Source organism: Cervus elaphus, chromosome 20 (assembly GCF_910594005.1).
Source record: "Cervus elaphus chromosome 20, mCerEla1.1, whole genome shotgun sequence".
NCBI classification, from domain to species: Eukaryota; Metazoa; Chordata; class Mammalia; order Artiodactyla; family Cervidae; genus Cervus; species Cervus elaphus.
This window is the reverse complement of record NC_057834.1, coordinates 138,237,072-138,257,731: the sequence shown is the minus strand read 5'-3', so window position 1 is coordinate 138,257,731 and position 20,660 is coordinate 138,237,072. Positions and strand designations below refer to the sequence as shown.

The following is a 20,660-nucleotide window of genomic DNA, read 5'->3' as shown; positions in this document are numbered from 1 at the left end:
GGTTCTTCTAAATGCCAGCCAGCACTGTGACCCTGATTGCAGGAAGCTCTGCAGGGTAGCTGAGGCCCCAGGAAAGATGGTGACCTTTAGAGGCTGAGCATCAGTGCTGAGTTCAGCCGGCCGTCTGCATGGAAAATGCAGACAGTAACCAGCGGGACCGGGAGAAACCCGCGGGCCGTGGCACTCTTAAGTGGCAGGCAGGGCCGGCCGGCCCTGTGTGGCCTCGGGGCAGGGACTGTGCTCTGGGGCTTGGGATGGAGGCCCCTCTGTGGCCGAGCGTGCCTGTGGCCGAGCGTGCCACGTGCACCTGTATGTGTGTGTGTGTGTGGCGTGTGTGCTGCACGTGTGCTTCCTTTCCGCCTACGCCAGTGGAGGGCCCGGGGCAGGTGCTGGTGTCCCCCCAGCTTAGGCTCTGGCGAGGGTGCTGTCCTTTCCTTCCAGGGGACCTAGGGCAGTCCCCCGTGCCTTTGGGTCTCAGTGGGGTCATGTGTAGAATGGGTGCTCATGTCCTCAGAGATCGGAGTCCCTGCTTGTGAGCTGCAAATCCCTGCCCCTTCAGGGCCGGATTGGACCTGGGGCCCCGTCAGAAGCCGCTGCAAGTGAAGCGCGAGTGTGTGGCCACGCAGGGAAGCGTCTTCGAGTGTAGGTCACGGGGCTCCGTGTCCCCGAGACGCTCCCTGCCTGGTGTGGAGTACAGGTGGTTGCTGTTCTTGCAGAAGATTGTCGGTGGTTTGGGCGAGGACATCTTACCTAAGGAATAAAATGAAGCTCAACGGGGACAGTCAGCTGGACACAAAACAGGAAAGCTTTAGGGAAGTTTAAGCATGAGAGGAAGTGAGAGATTATACGATAATTATGACGAGAGCGTTCTCTTTGAAGAAGCAGCGGTGCTTTGTCCTTTTTCGATTGTAAAGATGGGAACTGTTTATTGCAGGACATTTTTAAGGGTGTAAAAGCGGGTCCCTCCTGTCCCCTCCTCACCAGATCGCAGGGGGTCACCGCTGCGACCACGTGGGATGGCCTCTTGCAGCCCCTTCCCTCGCGTCCTCCTGTTCCTGGGATTTCTGCAGGCCGGCTTCTGGGTGACCGTGAGGTTTTGCTCGTTTGCCCCTCACACAGACAGTTGCCGTCATCACCTTTATCAGGGCTGGCCTCTAGAGCGGTGCTGGCGGGTGCCATCCCGAGCTAGTCTGGCGCGTCCCCCGCTGCCGGGCATGAGCGGTCTGCAGGTGGCCTCTGGAATGCAAACAGGAGCAGACTCCTTCTGCCCGCTGCCCGGTGTCAGCAGGACTGCGCAGCGACACCCACGGTGTCTGTGAGGGAGACGCGGAGGAGCCGAGGCTGGAGCGGGGTGACCCCCCCACCCCCGGGCCCTTCCGTGTCCCGCCATTCGCCCTGGCCTGAGCCTCGCCTGCCGTGGAATCTGGGGACCCGGAGACAGGGCTGCATGTGCCCAACTGTTCCCGCCATTTTTTCCCCCTCCACGGGAATGACAGCTTACCCTATTCCCGCCGTTGTCCCCCTGCCCCGCAGAAAAGACAGCTCACCCCCAGAACCTGGCCTGATGGGACTCTTGCCTTTATCTCCACGCTTGACATTCCATCAGGTTCCCAAATGCGGCTGTTCTCCTAAAAATCGGTCTCCGCCTCTGCTTTTAGTGCCCACGGCCACCGCCCCTCTCCGACAGGCACCGAGTGGGCCCAGGATTCCCCACCGTCCCCTCCCACGGCTGCAGAGGGCCTCTCCCGGGTGCAGACCCGACAGGAGCCCCCAGCCTCAGGGCCTCGTCCGCTCCCCTCGGGCGGCCCCCACATGGCCAGTGGTTGTCGTCTGCGTCGGCGGCTGACTGAGCACATGAATGGCCCCGGTCCCCCTGCTCACGAGAGGGGCCCGCTCTGCGTGCGGCAGACGGTGGCGGGGTGGCAGGCGGGGGACCGTTGGAACGGCCCAGTGCTTTCTAGAAACTCGCGTCCCCTCTCGCTGCTGTGCCTGGATGACTTGAAGGCGCCCTGTTGCCTTTTGCTGCCGGGGCCCCAGACGTGCTCAGCGAGTGCGTGTAGTTCGGTGTTTTCCCGCTGAGGTCCGAGGAGGGATGGGGCCGGCGTGCCTGCCTTAAGGATGCTCATGCTGCCCACGTAGACCTGTTAGACTCACAGGCTCAGTGCCGGGGGTGCTGAACGGAACGGCGGCAGGGCGGGGGCCATGGGGGCACGCGCAGCGCTCCCTGAGCCCTGTGCAAGAGGAGGGAGGGGGCCGCCCGGACCGGAGGGCACAGCCCGGCGGCCCCGGGGGCTCCCACAGGCCTGTCTGGACACTGTTCCCCTCCGTGGTCCCCCGCCTCTGCCGTGCTCAGGTCCTGGCTCCTACAGGTGCGGAGGCGGGGTCTGCTGCGTCAGCATTGCCAGGGTCCTCAAGTCTGAGGGCCCTGGACCCCCTGCATGCAGGCCTGCCCGCCGGGACCCTGCCTGTGCTCCCCGGCGGGTTCCTATCCACCTGGACTGCAGGGCGGCTCTCCTAAGACGGGGTTTTCTGGGACCCCAGATCTTACAAGATGTTTATACTCACCTGAAAAGCTGGTGGGGGACCGGGTCCGTGCATCTGAACCCAGCTGAGTCCTTCTCAAAGGGCCTGCTCCAGTCCGCTGTTTGAGCAGCCTGCTCCTGGTCCTCTCAAGGAGGACGAGTCCAAGCGGTGACTGAGCAGAAGGCGGCAGCGAGAGGGAAGCTGTCCCCAGGGCTGGCTGGTGGAGGCCCGGGGCTGGTTCCTAGGAAGCCTGCCGGGTGGGCAGTCCTGCCTGATTTCTGGAGGGGTGTGCAGCTCCTCATTATTATTGTAAAAGTGCATCTAATGGGGCTTCCCGTTTGTTGTTTGGAGGTAACTAATGTGGAAAGTTCATTTCCCACCCAGGGTCCTGCATGCGTTCTGCTTTGAGTGCTAACAGGCTGACTTTTAAAGGGGGCCGTCCACCGCACATCCCCTGGAAACCTCTCCTGGTTCCTGGGAGCTTGTCTGTGTCCTTCTCCTACAGAGTACAGAAGGAAAAAACCGGAACCTGTATTTTCCCTACTGCACCCCCCCCGCCCCCAATTCACTGCTACCAGTGAGTGGAAAACCGGGGTGGGCCTGAGTGACACATGTTTTTTGACCAGCCTACTCTTTAATGTCCAGGTAGGATCCTGTTCTTTGCTCTTCTGCAACTCAAGTTAAACATTTTAAATAATGTTGGGGTGGGGGGTGCCCTGTGTCTCTCAGACCCTGCCACAGCTGGGCAGCTGTGTCCAGGGCCAGGACGCCTGGTGCGGGCAGTGTCTTGGCCCAGTGCCCCCTCCCTCTGCCCGTCGTTGGCGTGTTCACCCTCTGCTGCCGTCCGCACCCAGGTGCTCCGACAGCCTTTGCGTCACGCCTCGAACAAACAACAAACAGTGGAAGGGTTTATGCTCTCAACCAGAGGAGCAGCCAGAGCCCCGGGTTTACTGTGTGGCCAGTGGGGCTTGGGGGTGGGGGGGCCCTGGGCCCAGCCAGGCTGTGACTGTGCTGAGCCGGGGGGCCGTCTGCACGGGTGTCCCAGGAAAGGCTCTGCTGGTGGTCCTGGACCCCAGGGCCCGGCGGCTCACAGCCTCCCAGCACCCGTGTCCCGGCCCCCCCCCGCCTCCCGGCCTGGGCTGGGCCCAGAGACAGCTTCCTGCTCAGGGAGCCTTTGGGTGCTGCAGGCAGTGAGCGGCACCCTAGGAACTGCTCTGATCAAGTCTCTCTAGTCTCATGCAGGGGCAGCCAGCCGGCGCCCAGAGCAGCACCCACTCTCTGGAGCGCCCAGGCCCTTTTCTCTAAGGTGCTGGTGGATGTTTGAAACCTTCCTGACGATATTTAAAATGTGTGGACTTGGGAGAACAAAGCGAAAAAGCACCCACATAGATGTCTCCAGGGCTGCCCCCCCACCCCCACCTGCCAACCCGGGCTGCGAAGTAGAAATTAACCTAAATTAGGAAGATAATTGTTCCCCTGTTAATTGCAGGTTGTCCTCTAAAGCTGTTTTCATTTGTGAGGTCTCAGCAGCAGGCTGGCTTCGGGCCCGCCGGGGCCTTCCTGCACGCTGGGGCCCTGGAGCCTGGGTTCCAGAAGCCAGCAGTTGAATCCGGGCATTTCCGGAGCCAGTCTCCTGTTCCACGGATGCTCCCCAAGTCCCTACAGCCGGCTGCGTGTTCCCGCAGACCCCTCAGCCCAGCAGACCCCGACAAAGGGCTACGAGGCTGCCTTGCAGCACAGGCGACATAAACAGCCGGCTATTTTCGGCAGGTCCCGTCGCTGTCCCAGCTGTTCGGGCCTGTGCCCTGGCCAGCGCGGCTGGCCCCCGGCCCTGCACTTGGCCTTGGCCAGCTCGGGCCAGTGCCGGTAGGCGGTGATGACCTAAAACCTTCTTGGAATAGACTTCACGGTAAGGATCGTATCCAGCGGGGCCTGGGATGGTTCTGTCGGGGTTTTTCTTTGTCAGGAACTTGGTTTTCCGTTTGGAAGAGCTGTTAGAACGTGGGGTCAGCCCTGTGCCGTGTGGTACCACCAGATGCGGGCTCGGCTTCCGAGGTGCTTTTTCTCCTGTTTGCATCCGTCCTTACTGGATAAAAGCCCGGAAGGAGAAGAAAACCCAGCCCCTGTGCCGCCTGTGTGATGAATAATCGCTGGTGATTGATGTGGCCCTTCCCCCCCGCCCTTCGCAGTGGCTGTGCAGAAACTGTGGTGGCTGATGTAGTCGTGTGTGTGCACATGTGTGTGCCTTCATGTGTCTGTGTGTGCCCACGTACACGTGTGTCTGTGTGTGCGCCTGTGTGTGCCTGTGTGCGCACACGGGTGGTCCTCCCTGGCTGCAGCTCGCCCTGCCTGCCCTGCCTGCCCTGCAGACCATTCCCCCGCACCCTCTGTCCTTGTCCCTCCATGCTTTCCGGGCGGACGTCTCCAGGTGGTTGGCTTCACCCCCTCCTGCCCTTCAGCAGGTGAGACGGGCTGCTCATGGATCTTGTGTGTCCCGCGTCGCTGGTGCCTGGCGTCCCATAGCCTGACCGTGTTATGGTCTCAAAGTTGACTCAGAAGGTAGGGAAGCGGGTACAAGGAAGTCTGATCATTTGGAAAATGTTAGCTCACACTTGGAAAAGAAATAGCAAATTAAATTTAGTGGAAGTCGTTGACACATTCGAGATTTTAAATGGAGACTTTCTGTTGGTGAAGCCTACGTTTGGAGCGAGAACTTGCAGTCTTAACTCCTGGTGGCTTGTTCTCTTTGGGGCGCTCGGGGCAGAAAACACCGCGCTTCTCTGGCTGGCGAGCCCTGTTCACTTTGTTGTTGTTGTTGAGTCGCTCAGTCGTGTCCGACTCTTCTGCGACCCCGTGGGCTGTTGCTTCAGGTCCGCGTGGGCGCCTGTGTGCGGCGGCTGGAGTCAGGGCCCACCTCGCAGCCTCGCTGCTCCTGACCGGGGCCGACCGCTTGCTGCTTCTGGGGCTCCTCTCCTTGAATCATACTCATCCTTCTATTTTCTTCAGCGTGGTCCTGGGCACGTAGTTGGGATTCAGTGGAGGCTTAGTGAGCGTGTTGACGTTCACTCTTGCCATCTCCTGTCTGACCACTTCCCGTTTACCTTGATTCATGGACCTAACATTCCAGGTTCCTATGCAATATTGCTCTTTACGGCATCAGACTTTACTTCCATCACCAGCCACATCCACAATTGGGCGTTGTTTTTGCTTTGGTTCCGTCTCTTCCTCCTCTCTGGAGTTATTTCTCTATTCTTCTCCAGTAGCATATTGAGCACCTACTGACCTGGGGAGTTTATCTTTCATTGCCATATCTTTTTGCTTTTCATACTATTTCATACTGTTCATAACACAAACAAGTGGCATGCAAAAATTGTTCCTCCGAAATTATGACTTGTCCACGCCAAAAAGAGCCTTTCCTTTTGTAGTTAATGCTTATTAAAAACAGGATACTAAAGAAAACCCGCCAAACCTCAAGGTCATGGAGGTCACATTGGATAGTTCCCTTCTGTAACGTTTTTCTCCTGACGGTGAATTTTCATGTTTAAAATTGTGATAAAATCCACACAACATAAAATTCACCATTTTGGCCATTTTTAAAACTTATTAGACTTTAGTTGAACACTTTTAGCTTTATGGGACAACGGAGACATGACAAAGAATTCCCACGTACCCGCTCCTGGCACTCAGCTCTGCTTACTGACATCTTGCATCAGCATGGCATGTTTGTTATTGTCCAGTTGCTCAGTCGTGGCCGACTCTGTGACCCCATGGACTGCAGCACGCCAGGTTCCCCTGTCCTTCACCATCTGCTGGAGCTTGCTCAAACTCATGTCCATTGAGTCGGTGATGCCATCCAGCCATCTCATCCTCTGTGGCCCGCTTCGCCTCTTGTCCTCAGTCTTTCCCAGCGTCAAGATCCAATGTGTGTGTGCCGACTCAATGTGTCATATCGGACTCTTGCGACCCTAGGCCCGCCAGGCTCCTCTGTCCATGGGCTTCTCCAGGCAAGAATGCTGGAGTGGGTTGCCATTTCCTTCTCCAGGGGATCTTCTCACCCAGGGGTCGAACTCAGGTTTCCTGCGTTATAGACATATTTTTTACCATCTGAGCTACCAGGAATGCCCCAGGGAACCAATACTGATGCATAATTGTTTTATGTGATTCTGTGATGATAGACACGTGACATTGTGCATGTGTCAGAACCCACAGAACTGTACCAAGAGGGAACTTCAGTCCCTCCTGTGACTGTTAGTTTCGTCTCTCGCAAGGAAGTCTCTGATTACTGTGTGTGCTGCAAGGCAGGGGCCAGTTCCATGTTCTTGATCACGAGCTATCCCACACCTCCCTGCTCTGTCCGCCTCCTCCAAGGGTCCCAGCACCCCTGGGCCTGACCCCACAGATGGAGTTCACTGGACAGGTTCCTCTAAAAAATTGAATTGGAAATTTGATCGGAATTGCATTGAACACACGGATGAGTTTGGGGAGAATTTGCATCTTTACTGTATCACATCTTCCCCGTTCTTTGCTTGCTTGCTTTTTCATGGATTAGATCTTTTAATAGATTTTTCATAATTTTCTCCATACAGACCTTGTACACTTTACGTTATATTTATGTGTAAATATATATAAATATGTGTGTGTGTGCTTAGTCACTCAGGTGTGTGTGACTCTTTGCAGCCCCAGGACTGTGGCCTGCCAGGCTCCTCTGTCCATGGAATTCTCCAGGCAAGCATACTGGAAACCATTCCCTTCTCCACGGGATCTTCTTGACCCAGGGATTGAACCCGGGTCTCCTGCACTGAGGTGGATTCTTTACTGTCTGAGCCACCAAGAAGCCCTATAACGTTAAGATACTTTTTTTTTTTTAAAAAGCAATTTATCTATTTCATCTAAATTTTCACTTTGATAGCGATGGAGTTTTTCAGTGACATTTTCATATTGTTTTGAATCTCTGCTGGATTTGTAGTTATGCACCCATTTTCATATTAAGCATTATATATTCTTCTTTCCGAGTAATCTTTGTTAAATTTTCAGGAACCAGCTTTTGACGCTTGATGGGCTTGGCTGTTCGTGAGCGCAAGGTTTTAGGGTTCCTCGTCTTCCTCCTCATTGCTCTGGGTGCTGTCTGTGTTCTTTCCCTCGTTTCTGGGGCTGGGTGGACCACTCATTCCTTCTCAGCCCCCCTTCTGTCCAAGTCACAGATGTCCTTGGAGTATAGTGTGCTGTGCACCCACGCTTAGCGTTTTTATGTACATTCTGTCTTTTTGAAAGTCACTGTGATCGTATCCACCCGTGGAGTGATGGCCGGAGAAAGCACTCACCTCTGTGGTCTTTCTGCTGAACACACGGCCCCCCATCCAGCCCATCCCCACCGAGGGACTCGACAGACCCCCTCACCCATCCTCCTCAACTGTCAAGGCCACCAGGAACAAGGAGCGTCCTGGGACCTGTCACGGCTGAGGAACCGAGGGGACGTGATGACCGCATGTCACCTGAAGTCCTGGGTGGGGTCCTGGGATGGCAGGAGGGTGTTGGGGGACAGCAGAGGAACCTGAGCAAAGTACAGGCTTCAGTTAACGATGGCACGTCCCTGCTGGTTCACCCGTCACTGATGCTGCGTCCCTGGGAGCTCAGCTGGTAAAGAATCCGCCTGCCAAGCAGGAGACCCCGGCTCGATTCCTGGGCAGGGAAGATCCCCTGGAGAAGGGAAAGGCTGCCCACTCCAGTGTTCTTGGGCTTCCCTGTGGCTCAGCTGGTAAAGAATCTGCCTGCAATGAGGGAGACCCGGGTTTGATCCCTGGGTCAGGAAGTTCCTCTGGAGCAGGAAATGGCAGCCCACTCCAGTATTCTCGCCTGGAGAATCCCATGGACGGAGGAGCCTGGTGGGCTACAGCCCATGGGGTCCCAGGAGTAGGACACGACTTAGCGGCTAAAGAGAGAGAGACACACACAGGGACAAGACGTGGAGGACTCTGTAGTCACTGGTGACAGTGGGCCCCTTGGGGGATGTCTCTGGGTCAGCAGGGGCTCCGGGTCCCAGCAGAAGGCTCCTGTGACCCCTTGCAGGGCGGTCCCCCCCCCCATGCCCTCTGCGCTGCTGTGAGCTGGTGCTGCTCGTCAGGCTGGTGGGGGGCAGGCAGCGCCCGCGCCATCCATCACGTGCTCTCGCCCCTCGGAGGGATCAGCAGGCTGGACTCAGCCATCTCACCCAGGCCATGCCCAGAAGCAGCTGTGCCGCTCCACATCCCTGGGGGACGTTGACCTGAAGGGGTCCGAGGCTGGCTTCCTTTGTCTGAGCGTCGCAGGAGGACGCGGCACGCTGGCCTCTGCCTCTGTCCCTGCCTCGGGGCCGCTGGCGTGATAACGAACGGGAGAATGTGAAGGAAGAATTTCCAGATGACAAGCACGTCTTCCAGGGCTGACAAAGCAGACCCGGGCGTGTCTCAGGTGTGTCAGAACTTTCATCACTGTGCCGGTCGCTGACAAGCCTGGAATCACAGAGCTCTTGCAGACGAGGTGCTCTGGGTGGGGGGTTTCAGAGTCCTGCCCTCTCTGGGTTCCTGTAACAAGGAGACACTTGCGTGCAGGGACTGCGCCCTCCCCACGTGGAGACCATCGCCAGTGACTCTGGGACGTGGGGAGGGAAACGCAGAAGCTCACAGTTCTTGGCCTCAGCGAGACGCCTGTCAGCCGTCCTCCAGAAGGCGTGGAGCGGCCCTGTGCCTGGCCAGCGCGTGCCCTCTCTCCCAGGATGCCGCCCTCAAGTCACTCACACAGCCAGCTCTGCACGGTCCGGGGCGCGTCCGCCGGGCTGGAGACGCACCTTCCCTTCCCTGCCTCCCCGTCTCTCCCCGCAACCCGGGCGGTTTTGGGGCCCAGGGTCGCCTGCTCCCTGGAGGCCTTGGTTGGTCAGGCACGGGGGGGATGCGCCAAGGTCCGCGGCTCCGCTGCTGCCTCTGCTTCTGGCTCACTCCTCCCCGCCCGCCTCACCCGGCCTTTGGCTGGACCAGCCCCGTCTGTGCTCCATCTGGGGAGGGGCTCCAGCTTCTGCCGGGACTGGCTTTGGAGTCACAAGACTGGGACCGAACCCCAGCTTTGCCATTTAGATAACGGGTGCATGTCTAGTTTCTGGCAGCCTCGACTTCCCTCATCTGTAAGGTGGGTATAATGAGACCCAGCTCGCATTTATCCTGAGGCTTTGGGGGCGGGTGTGAGTATAAACGTGTACGTTGGTGTGGCGTTGTAGACAGTCTGTTCACCGGATCGTTAATAACTCACTTATTCAGTCTCTGTGTGTCTTCACCACCTCCGTGGGCACGGATCTCAGGCCTGGGTCTCGAAGAAGGACTGCAGATCATGACTTCGTTTCTGCAGGTGAAGGCTGGTTTTGAGTGAAAGTGTGCCCTGGGGTCTGGAGGAGGCCCTGGGGGGCCGCTGCTGTGGTGAAGCTGCCCCGGGCGCCCCACGCCTCGCACCCGCCCTGCCCTTTGGTCTGACATCTGCGGTGGCCCCTGACGATGGCCTGCTCTGGTTAAAGAGAAAGGATGCTGTGTGTGCGTTTACGGGCAGGGAAACTGGCTTTGCAGAGAAGTCTAGAACTGTCTGAGGAGGCACGTTGCAGCAAGCCTGGCGTGTTATTGGGACACAAGGTCCTAGATACGTCAGTGCACTGGAGTACTTTTTTTCTTTGCAAGTGAGATTGTCAGTATTTCTACAATGCTCCTGGTAGCAGAGGCACCTCTTTTTTGGGGACACCACCTCTCTGCAGGAGCTCACTCAGAGATAACTGGGCCGCACCCTTCCTGGCCCTCAACCCTCTCTTGCGGGTTTGTGTTTTTTTCTTTCCATTTGAAGACTGGACAGCCTGAAGCCTGTGGCGAGCATACACCATTTCTCAGGAACCCTGCAGCCTCCAGGTGGGCCTGGCCAGTGGGGAGGCGGGGTGCGGGTGGCCCACGTCTTGGGGAAAAGAGTTGTCTGATGTATCTCGCAGCCTGGGGAACCTGAGTGCTCGGAGTCACCGCAGGCCGTCTGGGGCGGATGGCCTCGCTGTAGGAGAACCACCCGGCCTTCCGTCGGCAGGCCAAGCGCTGGTGGGAGCAGGGGGGCCTGGGTTGCAGCGGGGCGGCTGTGTGCCCTGAGTCCAGGTGTGCTTTTAAGGCGCCTAGACAGGCCCGATAGTGTGAAGAAGCACCCCAGAAACAGAGGTCTCTGCTTTGGACTGTTTCCTAAAATTTCATCAAGGATGTTGAGAAACTTGCTTTTGGGTGTGTGGCGGGTTCAAGGTGGGTCACGGCTGCGCTGGAGATGTCAGCGTCTCTGCTTGGCCTGCCCATGCCCCGGAGGGAGTGGCCCTGTGCCCCCCACCCCCACTCTGGCCCCACCCTGCGCCCCCACCGCCCACCTCCCCTCCCAGCCTTGGCCCCAGCCCTGTGAAGTAAGAGACAGGAAATGGGAGAGAAACGGCTGTGCCATCCTCTGGGGGAAGCGAGAGGAACTGAGATGCCGGCGCCTGGCCGTCAGCAGCCCCCAGCCGCGCGGAGGAAGCCGCGTGCACAGAAGGTGGCTTCTGTTCCTCCTCCGCAAGCGGAGCAGAGGGCTGCCCCCGGCCTGCTTCCACAGGGCCCGAGCTCGAGGAAGGAGACGGCCCCAGAACGCCTTCCGGGCGGGGTCCAGGTGCATCCCAGGGCATCCGCGGAGGCAGACGGAGAGCCCGGGAGACACCCGACTCCTGGACCTGTCCCCAGCGCCCGGGGGGTGCTTCTGGGCGCGTGCGCAGGGGTTGGGGTCTTCCGGGGGTGTTCTGTGAAAGAGGTCCGAGAGTGACGATGGCGTCCGCCCCGGGCCTGGCTTCTCAGCCCGCTCCTGCCGCCAGGCCGCGTGCACGGAGCCGGCAACTCCCACCTCCCCCGGCGCTCCTGACCAGCTTTGGGGGAGGCTCCCGGGGCCCTGGAGAAGGACGCGGCTTCCCACTCCAGTGTTCTCGCCTGGAGAATCCCAGGGACAGAGGAGCCCGGTGGGCTTCAGCCTATGGGGTCCTACAGAGTGGACACTACTGAGCGACTGACCCGCGCGCGGCCCTGCGGGGCCTTTCCCATTGGGCCGCGGGTCCGTGAGGGCCCCTGCGAGGGCGGTGCGGCTGGGACCGCCGACCCCCAGAGCACCTGCCCCACCCGGTTCGGGCAAGCAGAGCTGCGGTCTGACGGTCCTGCCCGGGGAGAGGGGACGAGGGACAGGCAGACCCGGTCAGCAGCGCAGACGCGCGCCCTGGCTCACAGGCGTTTTGTACGTTGTCCGCTCCCCCCACCATTCCCCCCTCGGTGCTGGGGGTCAGGCGTCCCCCGTCTCGGTGGGACCCGCTCCATTTGCCCATGGTCCCGGGCTGTGGCCTTGTCACCAGTGTGGTCTTCCAGCATCGGGCTGGGTGGCTCCTGTGTCGGGCCCTTCCCTGGTTCTCCCCACCCCTGGAGGAGGGCGCCCCCATGCCTGCGAGCGGTCCCCCAGCCCTGTGCCCCTCTCTGAGCCCCCTGTCCCCCCTTGCTCTCTCTGCCTGAAGCAGTGTGCCCGCCCGTCACCTGTTAGGCTCCAGCACCCTCCTCAAACCTCAGCTCCTCTGGGACGCCCCCAGCAGAGGCAGGACCCCGGGGCTGCGTCCTCCGCACCCCTCACACAGCCCCGCGAGGGGGCACTTGGCACTGAGGGGAGTTTCTGGGGCCCCCTCTTTTCACCTCCCCGGTGGTGGTGGCTTAGTTGCTCAGTCGTGTCTGACTCTTTGTGACACCATGGACTGTAGTCCTCCAGGATCCTCTGTTTGTGGGATTGTCCAGGTAAGAATACTGGAGTGGGTTGCCATTTCCTGCTCCAGGGGAAGCTTCCTGACCCAGGGATCGAACCCTCATCTCCTGCACGGCAGGCAGATTCTTTACTGCTAAGCCTCCTGGAAGGCAGGGTCGTGGCTTCCCATCTTGCCTCCTCGCCATCCCAGATGCATGTGGCACGCCCCCCCCCCAAGTTGGGCGGCTGGGAAGTCGGACCAGGGGCTGCAGGGACCAGGGAGCTGGTGAAAGAGAGCCCAGTGCCCCCGGCCCAGAGTGCCCTGTATGTGGGCATGTGTGCAGCAGGGCTGGCCTGGGCTTCTGGAGGCTGCCCCATTGCATGCCTCCCTGCATCTGCCCTGCGATGCCCCCTCTGTGCTGTGCCCGGCCGCCCTGTCACAGTCTCAGCGGCTGAGTGCGCGCGTCCACGTGCAGGTCTGACCCGGCAGCGCCTCCTGGAAACGGGGACGTTTCCCGGTGACTCAGCAGGCTCGCGCCCGCCCCGTCTGCGTGCGCCCTGGGCCCCGACCATCGTGAATCACCCGCTTGCCTCTTGATTTGCGTCAGTCAAACCACATGTGAAGAAAGGGGCAGCGCGGGAGGCTTTGCCGGCAGCCGGGCATCCTGCTCGGGGATGCTGGCCCACGACGCCCCCCCGCCGGCCTTTCCCCACCGCGGTGACCCAGGCGCTCTTCCCCGGTCCCCTCCCCACCACCTCACAGCCATGGACGGAGTCACAGTTCCGGGAATGCTGACGGTCCAGGGAAAATCATGTCGGAACTTGGCTCTCTTTGAAAAGATCCCTCGTAAGAATGGCTTAATTCAAAAGGGCTGTCGTGTATATGACTGGATCGCTTTGCTGTCCCCCGAAAGGAGCACAGCGCTGTAAATCAGCTGCGCTCCAACAGAAAATGAAAATTAAAAAAGGAGGGGCTGTGACCGTCCCCGCCCGTCTGCACCTGGCGAAGGGGACGGTCCCAGTGGCGGCGGGAGGCAGGGCCCCACGGCCCTGGGAGCTGGCGGGACCGCAGGCGACCAGAGACCCCATCTTGCCACCCCGGGGGCGCTGAGGCTTGTCCAGCAGCCACGGGTGGACGTTCTGCCCCCGTGTATTGCCCGGCAGCTGTGCCCTGTGCCTGCAAGGAAGCCCCCCAGCCAGGGGCCGGCTGAGGCGAGGCCGGGGCACCGCTGGTTTCCTGGTTTGGCTCAGTTAGTTCTGTCTGAAGCAGGCCCATGAGGTTCTCATTTTGACTGTAAAGGTTATTGGTATTGCTCTCATCGTGTAGACTGTAGCTGACGTCCGCGTTCCTGGCCGCTCCCAGCTCCAGTCGCGTCTGGGAGCACAGAGCCTGCCCGCTGCCTGGCATCACCGTCAGCACATCCTGCTCTGACCTCAGAGGGCGGTGGGCCCGGACGTGCCCGGCTTACCCGGTTCTGCCCGCTTCGGCCCTGACCGGAAGCGTGCTCCAGGGAAGGCAAGGAATGTGGGTGCCCCCGTGGGCTTGTCTTTGGAAGTTTCTCTCTGGCCCAGCTTAGAGAGGGTGACCAGTCCAGACCCGGAGCCCAGGTTTGCTTCTGAGCAGCCTCCAACAGCCCGTCAGCATCGGCCAGGAAACAGCAGAGCAGCCGCCGACTCCAGGTCCAGCCCTTCTGTCGGGCGTCCTTCTGTGTTTTATTATGTAAACTCTCCAGCGTCTGCAAAGGTAGAAAGGAACCCCGAGTGACCAGGTGGCCACCGCACGGCCTCCAGACCACCTCCAAAGCCAGTCCTTTTCGTCCGTGGCTCCTCTGCCTGGCCCAGCTGTCATACGTGTGTCCTCAGAGATCAGGACTCTTTGTGACCTGTAGTCACCATACCATTATCCCAGCTGAAACACTGATGCTTAAATGCCATCGAAAGTCACTTTTTAAAATCCTCGATTATCCTAAAAGGTTTTTCTTCTGGGTGTCTTTCAGATAAGTGTTAACTGGGGTCCACGTGTGGTCGCGTCCCTTGCAGCGTCTTGGTTGAAGAAGCCGGCTGGTTGTCCTGGCCTGCTGGGTGCTCCCAGGTGGGGCTTCACTGCTCCTGCGGTGCTTGCCGTGTGTGCCTGGCAGCTCAGGGCTCCCTGTTGGAGGCAGGAACGCGCTGGCTGCAGGCTCTGTGGTGGGCAGCGTGCAGCCCAGGGGCCAGCTTCTCCCCCCGGCGCCCATCTGGCGGTCTTGCACGGGGTCCCCGGCCTCTGGGTGAACCTTGACAAAGGGGAAGGGCTCCCAGGGCAGAAAGACCGAGGGAGGGGCTTTTTGCCTTGTGATTAGCAGAGATGGGGAGGCGGGGGGCCTTGACTTACTGGTGTTCGGCCTCAGCTTTGTTGAGCTGAGCTCACGGGGTTGTCAGTGAGTCCACGGGCTGTGCAGCCGTCAGCTCGGTCATGTTAGATCCTTCTGCCCATTAGCAGACCCCCCGCCCCTTCCACCCAACCCCTGGGCAGCCTTGGGCACCCTCCCACCTCTACCCAGGTGCCTGTGCTGGGCGTTTCTTTCCGTGGAGTAACAGTGTGCGGTCTTTCTGTGTCTGGCTTCCTGCATCAGCGAGTTCCAGGTGCCCACACTGTAGCCTGCATCACTTCCCACCCCTTTCCCGTTGCTCCAGATACGGGGCGTTCTTGTCCAGGTTTTTGTGGGGTATTTGTTCTCAGCTGTCGTGGGGATATGCCCAGGAGTGGAATTGCTAGATCAGGTGGTAACCTTGTGTTTTCCTGTTCGGGGGACCGTCACACTGATCTCCATCACCTTCCGTTTCCACCAGCCGTGTGTGCGGCCTCTGGTTTCTCCACATTGTCACCAACACTGGCTCTTGCCTGACTTTCTGACTGTAGCCTTCCTAAGTGGGTGTTAGGTGGTGTCCCGTTGTAGTTTTGATTTGAGTTTCCCTGACGACTAATGATGCTGAGTATTTTTTCATGAGCTTATTGGCCACTCGTATATCCTCTTTGGAGAAATGTCAGTTTCAATCCCCTGCCTTTTTTTTTTTTTTTTTAAGTTGGGCTACTTGCCTTTTTACTGTTGAGAAGTGAGAGTTCTTCATATGTTCTACATGCAACTTATTTGTCAGATAAATGATTTGCAAGCGTTCTGTCCCTCTTCTGCGGGTTGCTTTTTCATATTGACTGGTGTCCTTAGAAGCACAAGGGTTTTCGATTCTGAAGAGGTCCGGTTTTCTTTTGTCACTTGTGTTTTGGGTGTCATAGCAGGGCCGTTTATTGAAGCTGAATCTGATTGACGGTGATGGTACGGCCTCCTCTGAGGACTCCTGACTGGCCGCTTGCTTGTGTCAAATGTAAATGCTGAAGGGCTTCTCCGGCTGTTACAGGAGACAGTTTCTTCATTGCCTTGATGGGCTCTGCAGCCTTCTGACCACGATCCTCTTTTCCCACAGTTGGTTATAATTGAATGTCCATGGGAAAATGGCCAAGTAAATTGAGTTTCACAGAGAGAACCGAGTTTCCTTGTTGCTTTCTTTCAGCCGTGGTTTCTGGTCGTTACTGTGCACAGTTTGTTGGAGTTTGGTGCCCTGTTGTGAATTCTCATTGAGATTGGTGTTGCTGGGCTTGCTGACTCTCGCGGCATTAGAGAGGTCCCTTTTCTTCCCCAGACAAAAACTCCAGAACATTCTGCAGGCCCCGGGTACCGTGCAGAGGGCCCTTCCTCCGCTGGTAGTTTAACTGTGGGGTGCACAGCAATTGCAATTCCACAGAAGGAGCCGGGCACCCTGGGGGAGGCTGGGAGCGGGGGCCCCGGCCCTCAGGGGCTCGCTGTCACCAGGCTCGGCCCCCCAGGCTCACGTCCATGGAACAGGGCTTGACAGCAGCCTCTGCCTGAAAGTCGGGAGGACTCACTGTTAGGGATGGATGCTGTTGGCTGGGGAACAGTCACCCCCACTTCAGTGGCACTTTCTGAACTGTTCTTCAGTCCCCTTGAGTGTTCTGGCCACTCAGACGGTGACCACATTGGACACTTAGCAACTTGTGAAATGTCGGTAACCTGCAGGTCAGCTGCAGCTTCTCTGGCCCTCTGAAAGCAAAACATACTAAACATCAGTTTCTTCCTAGGATGAATTCTGCATCTTTCATTTCCTGCAGATACAGTTTCGCGAGCAAGTAGAGAGCTGTGTGTCTTCGTCGGGTTAAGCTTTGCAGTAATTTTTTTGAGCAGTGTAACTGATTCAGGTGTGTTGTTGTTGTTCAGTCACTAAGTCGTATCCAACTGCTACCCCCACGGACTGCAGCACGCCAGGCTCCTCCATCCTCCACTGTCTCCTGGAGTTTGCTCAGTTTCATATCCATTGAGTTGGTGATGGCATCCAACCATCTCATCCTCTGCCACCCTCTGCTCCTCCTGCCTTCAGTCTTTCCCAGCATCAGGGTCTTCTCCAGTTCGGGTCTAGTTAGTGTTAATCAGTCCTGAATATTCATTTGAAGGACTGATGCTAAAGCTGAAGCTCCAAGACTTTGACCACCTGATTCGAAGAACTGGACTCATTTGAAAAGACCCTGATGCTGGGAAAGATTGAAGGCAGGAGAAGGGGACCACAGAAGATGAGATGGTTGGATGGCTTCACCGACTCAATGGACATGAGTTTGAGGAAGCTCCGGGAGTTGGTGATACACAGGGAAGTCTGGCGTGATGTAGTCCATGGGGTCGCAAAGGGTCAGACTGAGCAACTGAACTGAACTGAACTAGTGTTAATCCAGATATTCATTGTTTTCTTTTTTCACAGTGAAGAAGGGGCCCTTTGCATTTGCTTTACAAAAAGCCAGCCTATCTGTATGTGATTTACTCTGTATTTAGTTTTTCCAAGTCTATACACATATCGGTCTGAACCATGACCTGTCGGACACCTCACAGGTAATACTCACATTCATGGTGATCTGTCAGCTGGCTGGCTGACTCCCTCATATTAAGTGAGTGTTTCAGTGATGTAAAAATGCAGGTCGTTCCCTGTTTGCATGCGTAGCACATTAGAAAGATGTTGAGTGTATGCAGAATTTACTTGTTGGGGACAAGGAGCTTGGTCCAATTCCCAGGAGCTATCAAATCCCTACTCACGGCGCACCTGTGTAGTTTCTTAGCCCCCAGCAAGTTCGTGCTTTTTCTCGATTCTCGTTTTGAAGACTTTTCCTCCTTTTCTTTGTCTCCACGCTTCGCCGCAGTGTTTCCCGGTTCTCTTGTTTGCACTTGGTCAGCTGGCCCTTCCCTTTCCAGCGTGACATGGGGGGGCCACGGCCCAGCCCCACTGAGGCCGCAGATGGTCCCCCGACTGGCTGAGAATGGCCCTCCCTGTCGCCACTGTGCTGTCGTCAGCACTTCCGCTTTTGTTATGCACGCGTTTCCCCAGGTCCTGACGTGGCCCGGGCAGCGAAGGTTGGCACCGGCGCCCCGGCGAGGCTTCGCGACCGCTGACGGCCGGTGTCGCCGCTGGGCCGGGCTCCCCGGGGGTGTCCGGGCTCTGGAGGGCCCTGGGCTCGAGGGCCGCCGTGTGCAACGAGCTCTGCCGTTGAGGCATCTGTTGTGATTTGTGTCCGCTCGTCATTTAAGGGGAGAGAGCAGGTTTGGGGAGCGGGCGCCCAGGAGGCCTTGGCAGGTCCCGCTGAGCCGTGGCTGAGGCAACGGGATGCGCTCCAGGCCCGTGGCCGCCGGCTCATCCTCGCACGTGGCGTGGGCCCGCACACTGTCGCCGTGACTGCGTGCTCATCAGACTCGCCAGGTCTCGGGGGGAATGGTCCCAGCTGAGTCCTCGTCCTGTGTCCAGCCTCCCTCCAGCTCGGCTTCTGAACACATGGCAGGCTGGTGGGGCTGGCGAAGCAGGTGGACCTGGGGCAGGCATCCTGGTGGCCGGGGCCTTGGGGGAGACCGAACCCCTCCTGAGCTGGCTGGAGGGCTGCACCCTGCCCTCAGCCCCCGAGCGTCCCGGGCCCGGGCACTCAGCACTTCCTGCCGCCGCCCCGCGGGGCCAGGGACTCAGTACTTCTCGCCGCCGCCCCGCGGGGCCAGGGACTCAGTACTTCTCACCGCCGCCCCGTGGGGCCGGGAGGCCCTCCAGTCCCAGGGCGTCACTGGGAGGCTGCCCTGTGTGGCCGCCCCTGTCAGAGCCTGTCTGGTGGCTGGGGTGGGCAGTGAGGACACGCGGGTGCCTTTCATCCGTTGGTGGGCTGAGTGCGGACGTGCATGTCGGGGGCTTCTGAGCGGTGCTGTCCAGAGGAAGGACGGGGCTGCTGTGATCTCGGCTGCGGGAGGAACTGGCCCTTGGCCCCCCGGCCAGTGCCTGCCCTCCTTCCAGGCTGCAGGGTTCACGTCCAGCTGCCGGGGCAGCCCTGGGCTTTCCGCCCCTCGGCCCCAGAGGGGGTCCCCACTGGCCTCTCTGCTTGAAGCCGCGCGCTCGTTTCCTCCTAGAGCCGCATGTTTTCCCCAATTTTTTCTGATCTACGCTTGGCCGATGGGCATGAAAGAGCAAAGGGAAGTTCTGCCTCTTGCCCTGGGTGTCGTGGTTCCTGGGAAATCCTCTTCCCTTTTCTGTCGCAGCCTCGAGGGGGGTCCTCGCCTCTGACAGGAGGCCCGGCGGTCGGCTGGCCATGCCGTCCTCCTGGAACCCCTGCTCTCCCGAGGCCTCCAGGTGCTTCTTGCTGCTGGAGGAGGGGCCATCCCCCAGGCAGTTCGGAGATGAGGCGTGTGTGTTTGTGGAACACTTGGTAAACGTCAGCACGATGAAGTATGTTGATTCCTCTTTGTGATAACTCAGTCTCGGGGACAGAAATGTGTTCACTTTTCTGATGAATATCTTCATGCTTGACATACAAACATGTTGACTCAGCATCTTTCCAGAATCACATTTAACCGGAGAAATTCTAAACCTCTTCCAATCTTCTCTCTGATCTCTTGGCTTGTCTGAGGCTCCTTGCCCGTCCCCGAGAGGCTCAAGCCTGCTGTGGGCGGTCAGCGGCCTGACCCGGCCACCTCCACCCAGCACTCATTCATGCCCGAATGGAGAGGGAACAAATGAAGTTAGGGAAAGTTAAAAATGACAGTTGAATAGATCGTTCCTGATTTCTTTGATAAACCTTTGATTTCATTTAGACAGGAAAGAAAATGCTGATTTATGTATGCAGTTCAAGCATAGCTTGTAGTTTGGTGTATGGTTTTTTTTTTTAATGTTTGATGATCTTTGTCTTTTTAGGAGAACACCTTTATTCTTTGGTGAGATGGCATTTGAAAGACTATGCATTAGTAATATGAGGAGTTACTCTCTAAAAGTCCAGAAGCTGGAAACCATGAGTGATAGCAGACTTTGTGATGAAAAGTGACCAACTGACCTAGCTTGGCCCCTGGTCCTCGGCACGGACAGAGCAGGAGGCCAGTGCCCAGAGGCAGAGGCTCTGGGGAGGGAGGGGCCGCATCCGCCTCCTCCCCAGGATCTCATCCCTGCAGCCCTGCGGCAGCCACGTGGGGGCAGAGGGCTGCTGGTGCGCAGGCCCTTTCATGTGACAGCCCTCATGGTCCGCTTGGACACTCGCACCCTCCCTGCACTCCCCTGAGGAAGTGCGTGCTGCAGAGCTGTGGTTTGACATTTCCGGCTCGTGGTTAGGTTTGTGAGCGTACAATTCTCTCTATAGCCGTCGGCCTGTGTGGAGCCCTTCCCAGAACAGTTAGAGATTGTAGCTGTCTCCACGGTGTCCTGAGGGGTCAGGTCGTCTCTGCTGATGGCTGTGCTCTGGAATCTCTGCTGGGCTGGGCTGGGGTGTGGCCAGATGCCCCTGGCGGGGCCGTTGGAACACAATACCCTGCAGACATGATCAGCTTCCCTGGGAGGGTTCAGCTCCCAGCTGGAAGGGGGTCTGGGTGCCTCCAGCAAGGGAGGGACACTTGTCCAGATAGGGGCAAAACCCCAGAAGCAGGTGGCTGCCCAGTCAGCGTTCTCTTGCCCCTGGGGCTGTCCTTGGTCCCACCGCCGCTGTGATGACACCCGGGAGAACAGAGCGGCCTGACCCGCTTTGCGGGCTGGGGGCGGACAGTGAGGTTTTTGTTTTGGGAAAGCCTGTTTCTGAGTGTGAGCCCTTGGCTTCTTGGGAGGAGTGATTTTCTTTCTGAAACCACACCCATTGTTGGTCTCAGAGTGATTTCCTGATAAGAAAGTCAGTTGTATTTGCTGAGAAATCACGTTTGGAAAGGAAGCAGTTCACGGTTCCTTTTGTGAAGGAGCCTTGTTAGAAGCTGTGATTTTTTTTTTTTTTTTCCTTCCCCTGAGAGGCATGCTTGACCCTGGGGGTCAGCACACCTTGTGCAGAG

General features: G+C 58.2%; 1 protein-coding gene across 5 annotated transcripts in view; it reads left to right on the top strand.

The window, feature by feature from the left end:
- HDAC4 (histone deacetylase 4) overlaps window positions 1-20,660 on the top strand; it is a 289,199-nt gene that overhangs the window by 106,933 nt on the left and 161,606 nt on the right. For 2 of the 5 annotated variants that reach the window (XM_043878232.1, XM_043878231.1), the window contains exon 1: window positions 12,715-13,144. The exons of the other annotated variants lie outside the window; for them this stretch is intronic. In XM_043878232.1, the coding sequence (XP_043734167.1) occupies window positions 12,973-13,144 (172 nt within the window). In that variant the 5' untranslated portion in view covers window positions 12,715-12,972. Of the gene's footprint in view, window positions 1-12,714; window positions 13,145-20,660 lie in introns of those variants that run through there. 5 annotated transcript variants of the gene reach the window in all.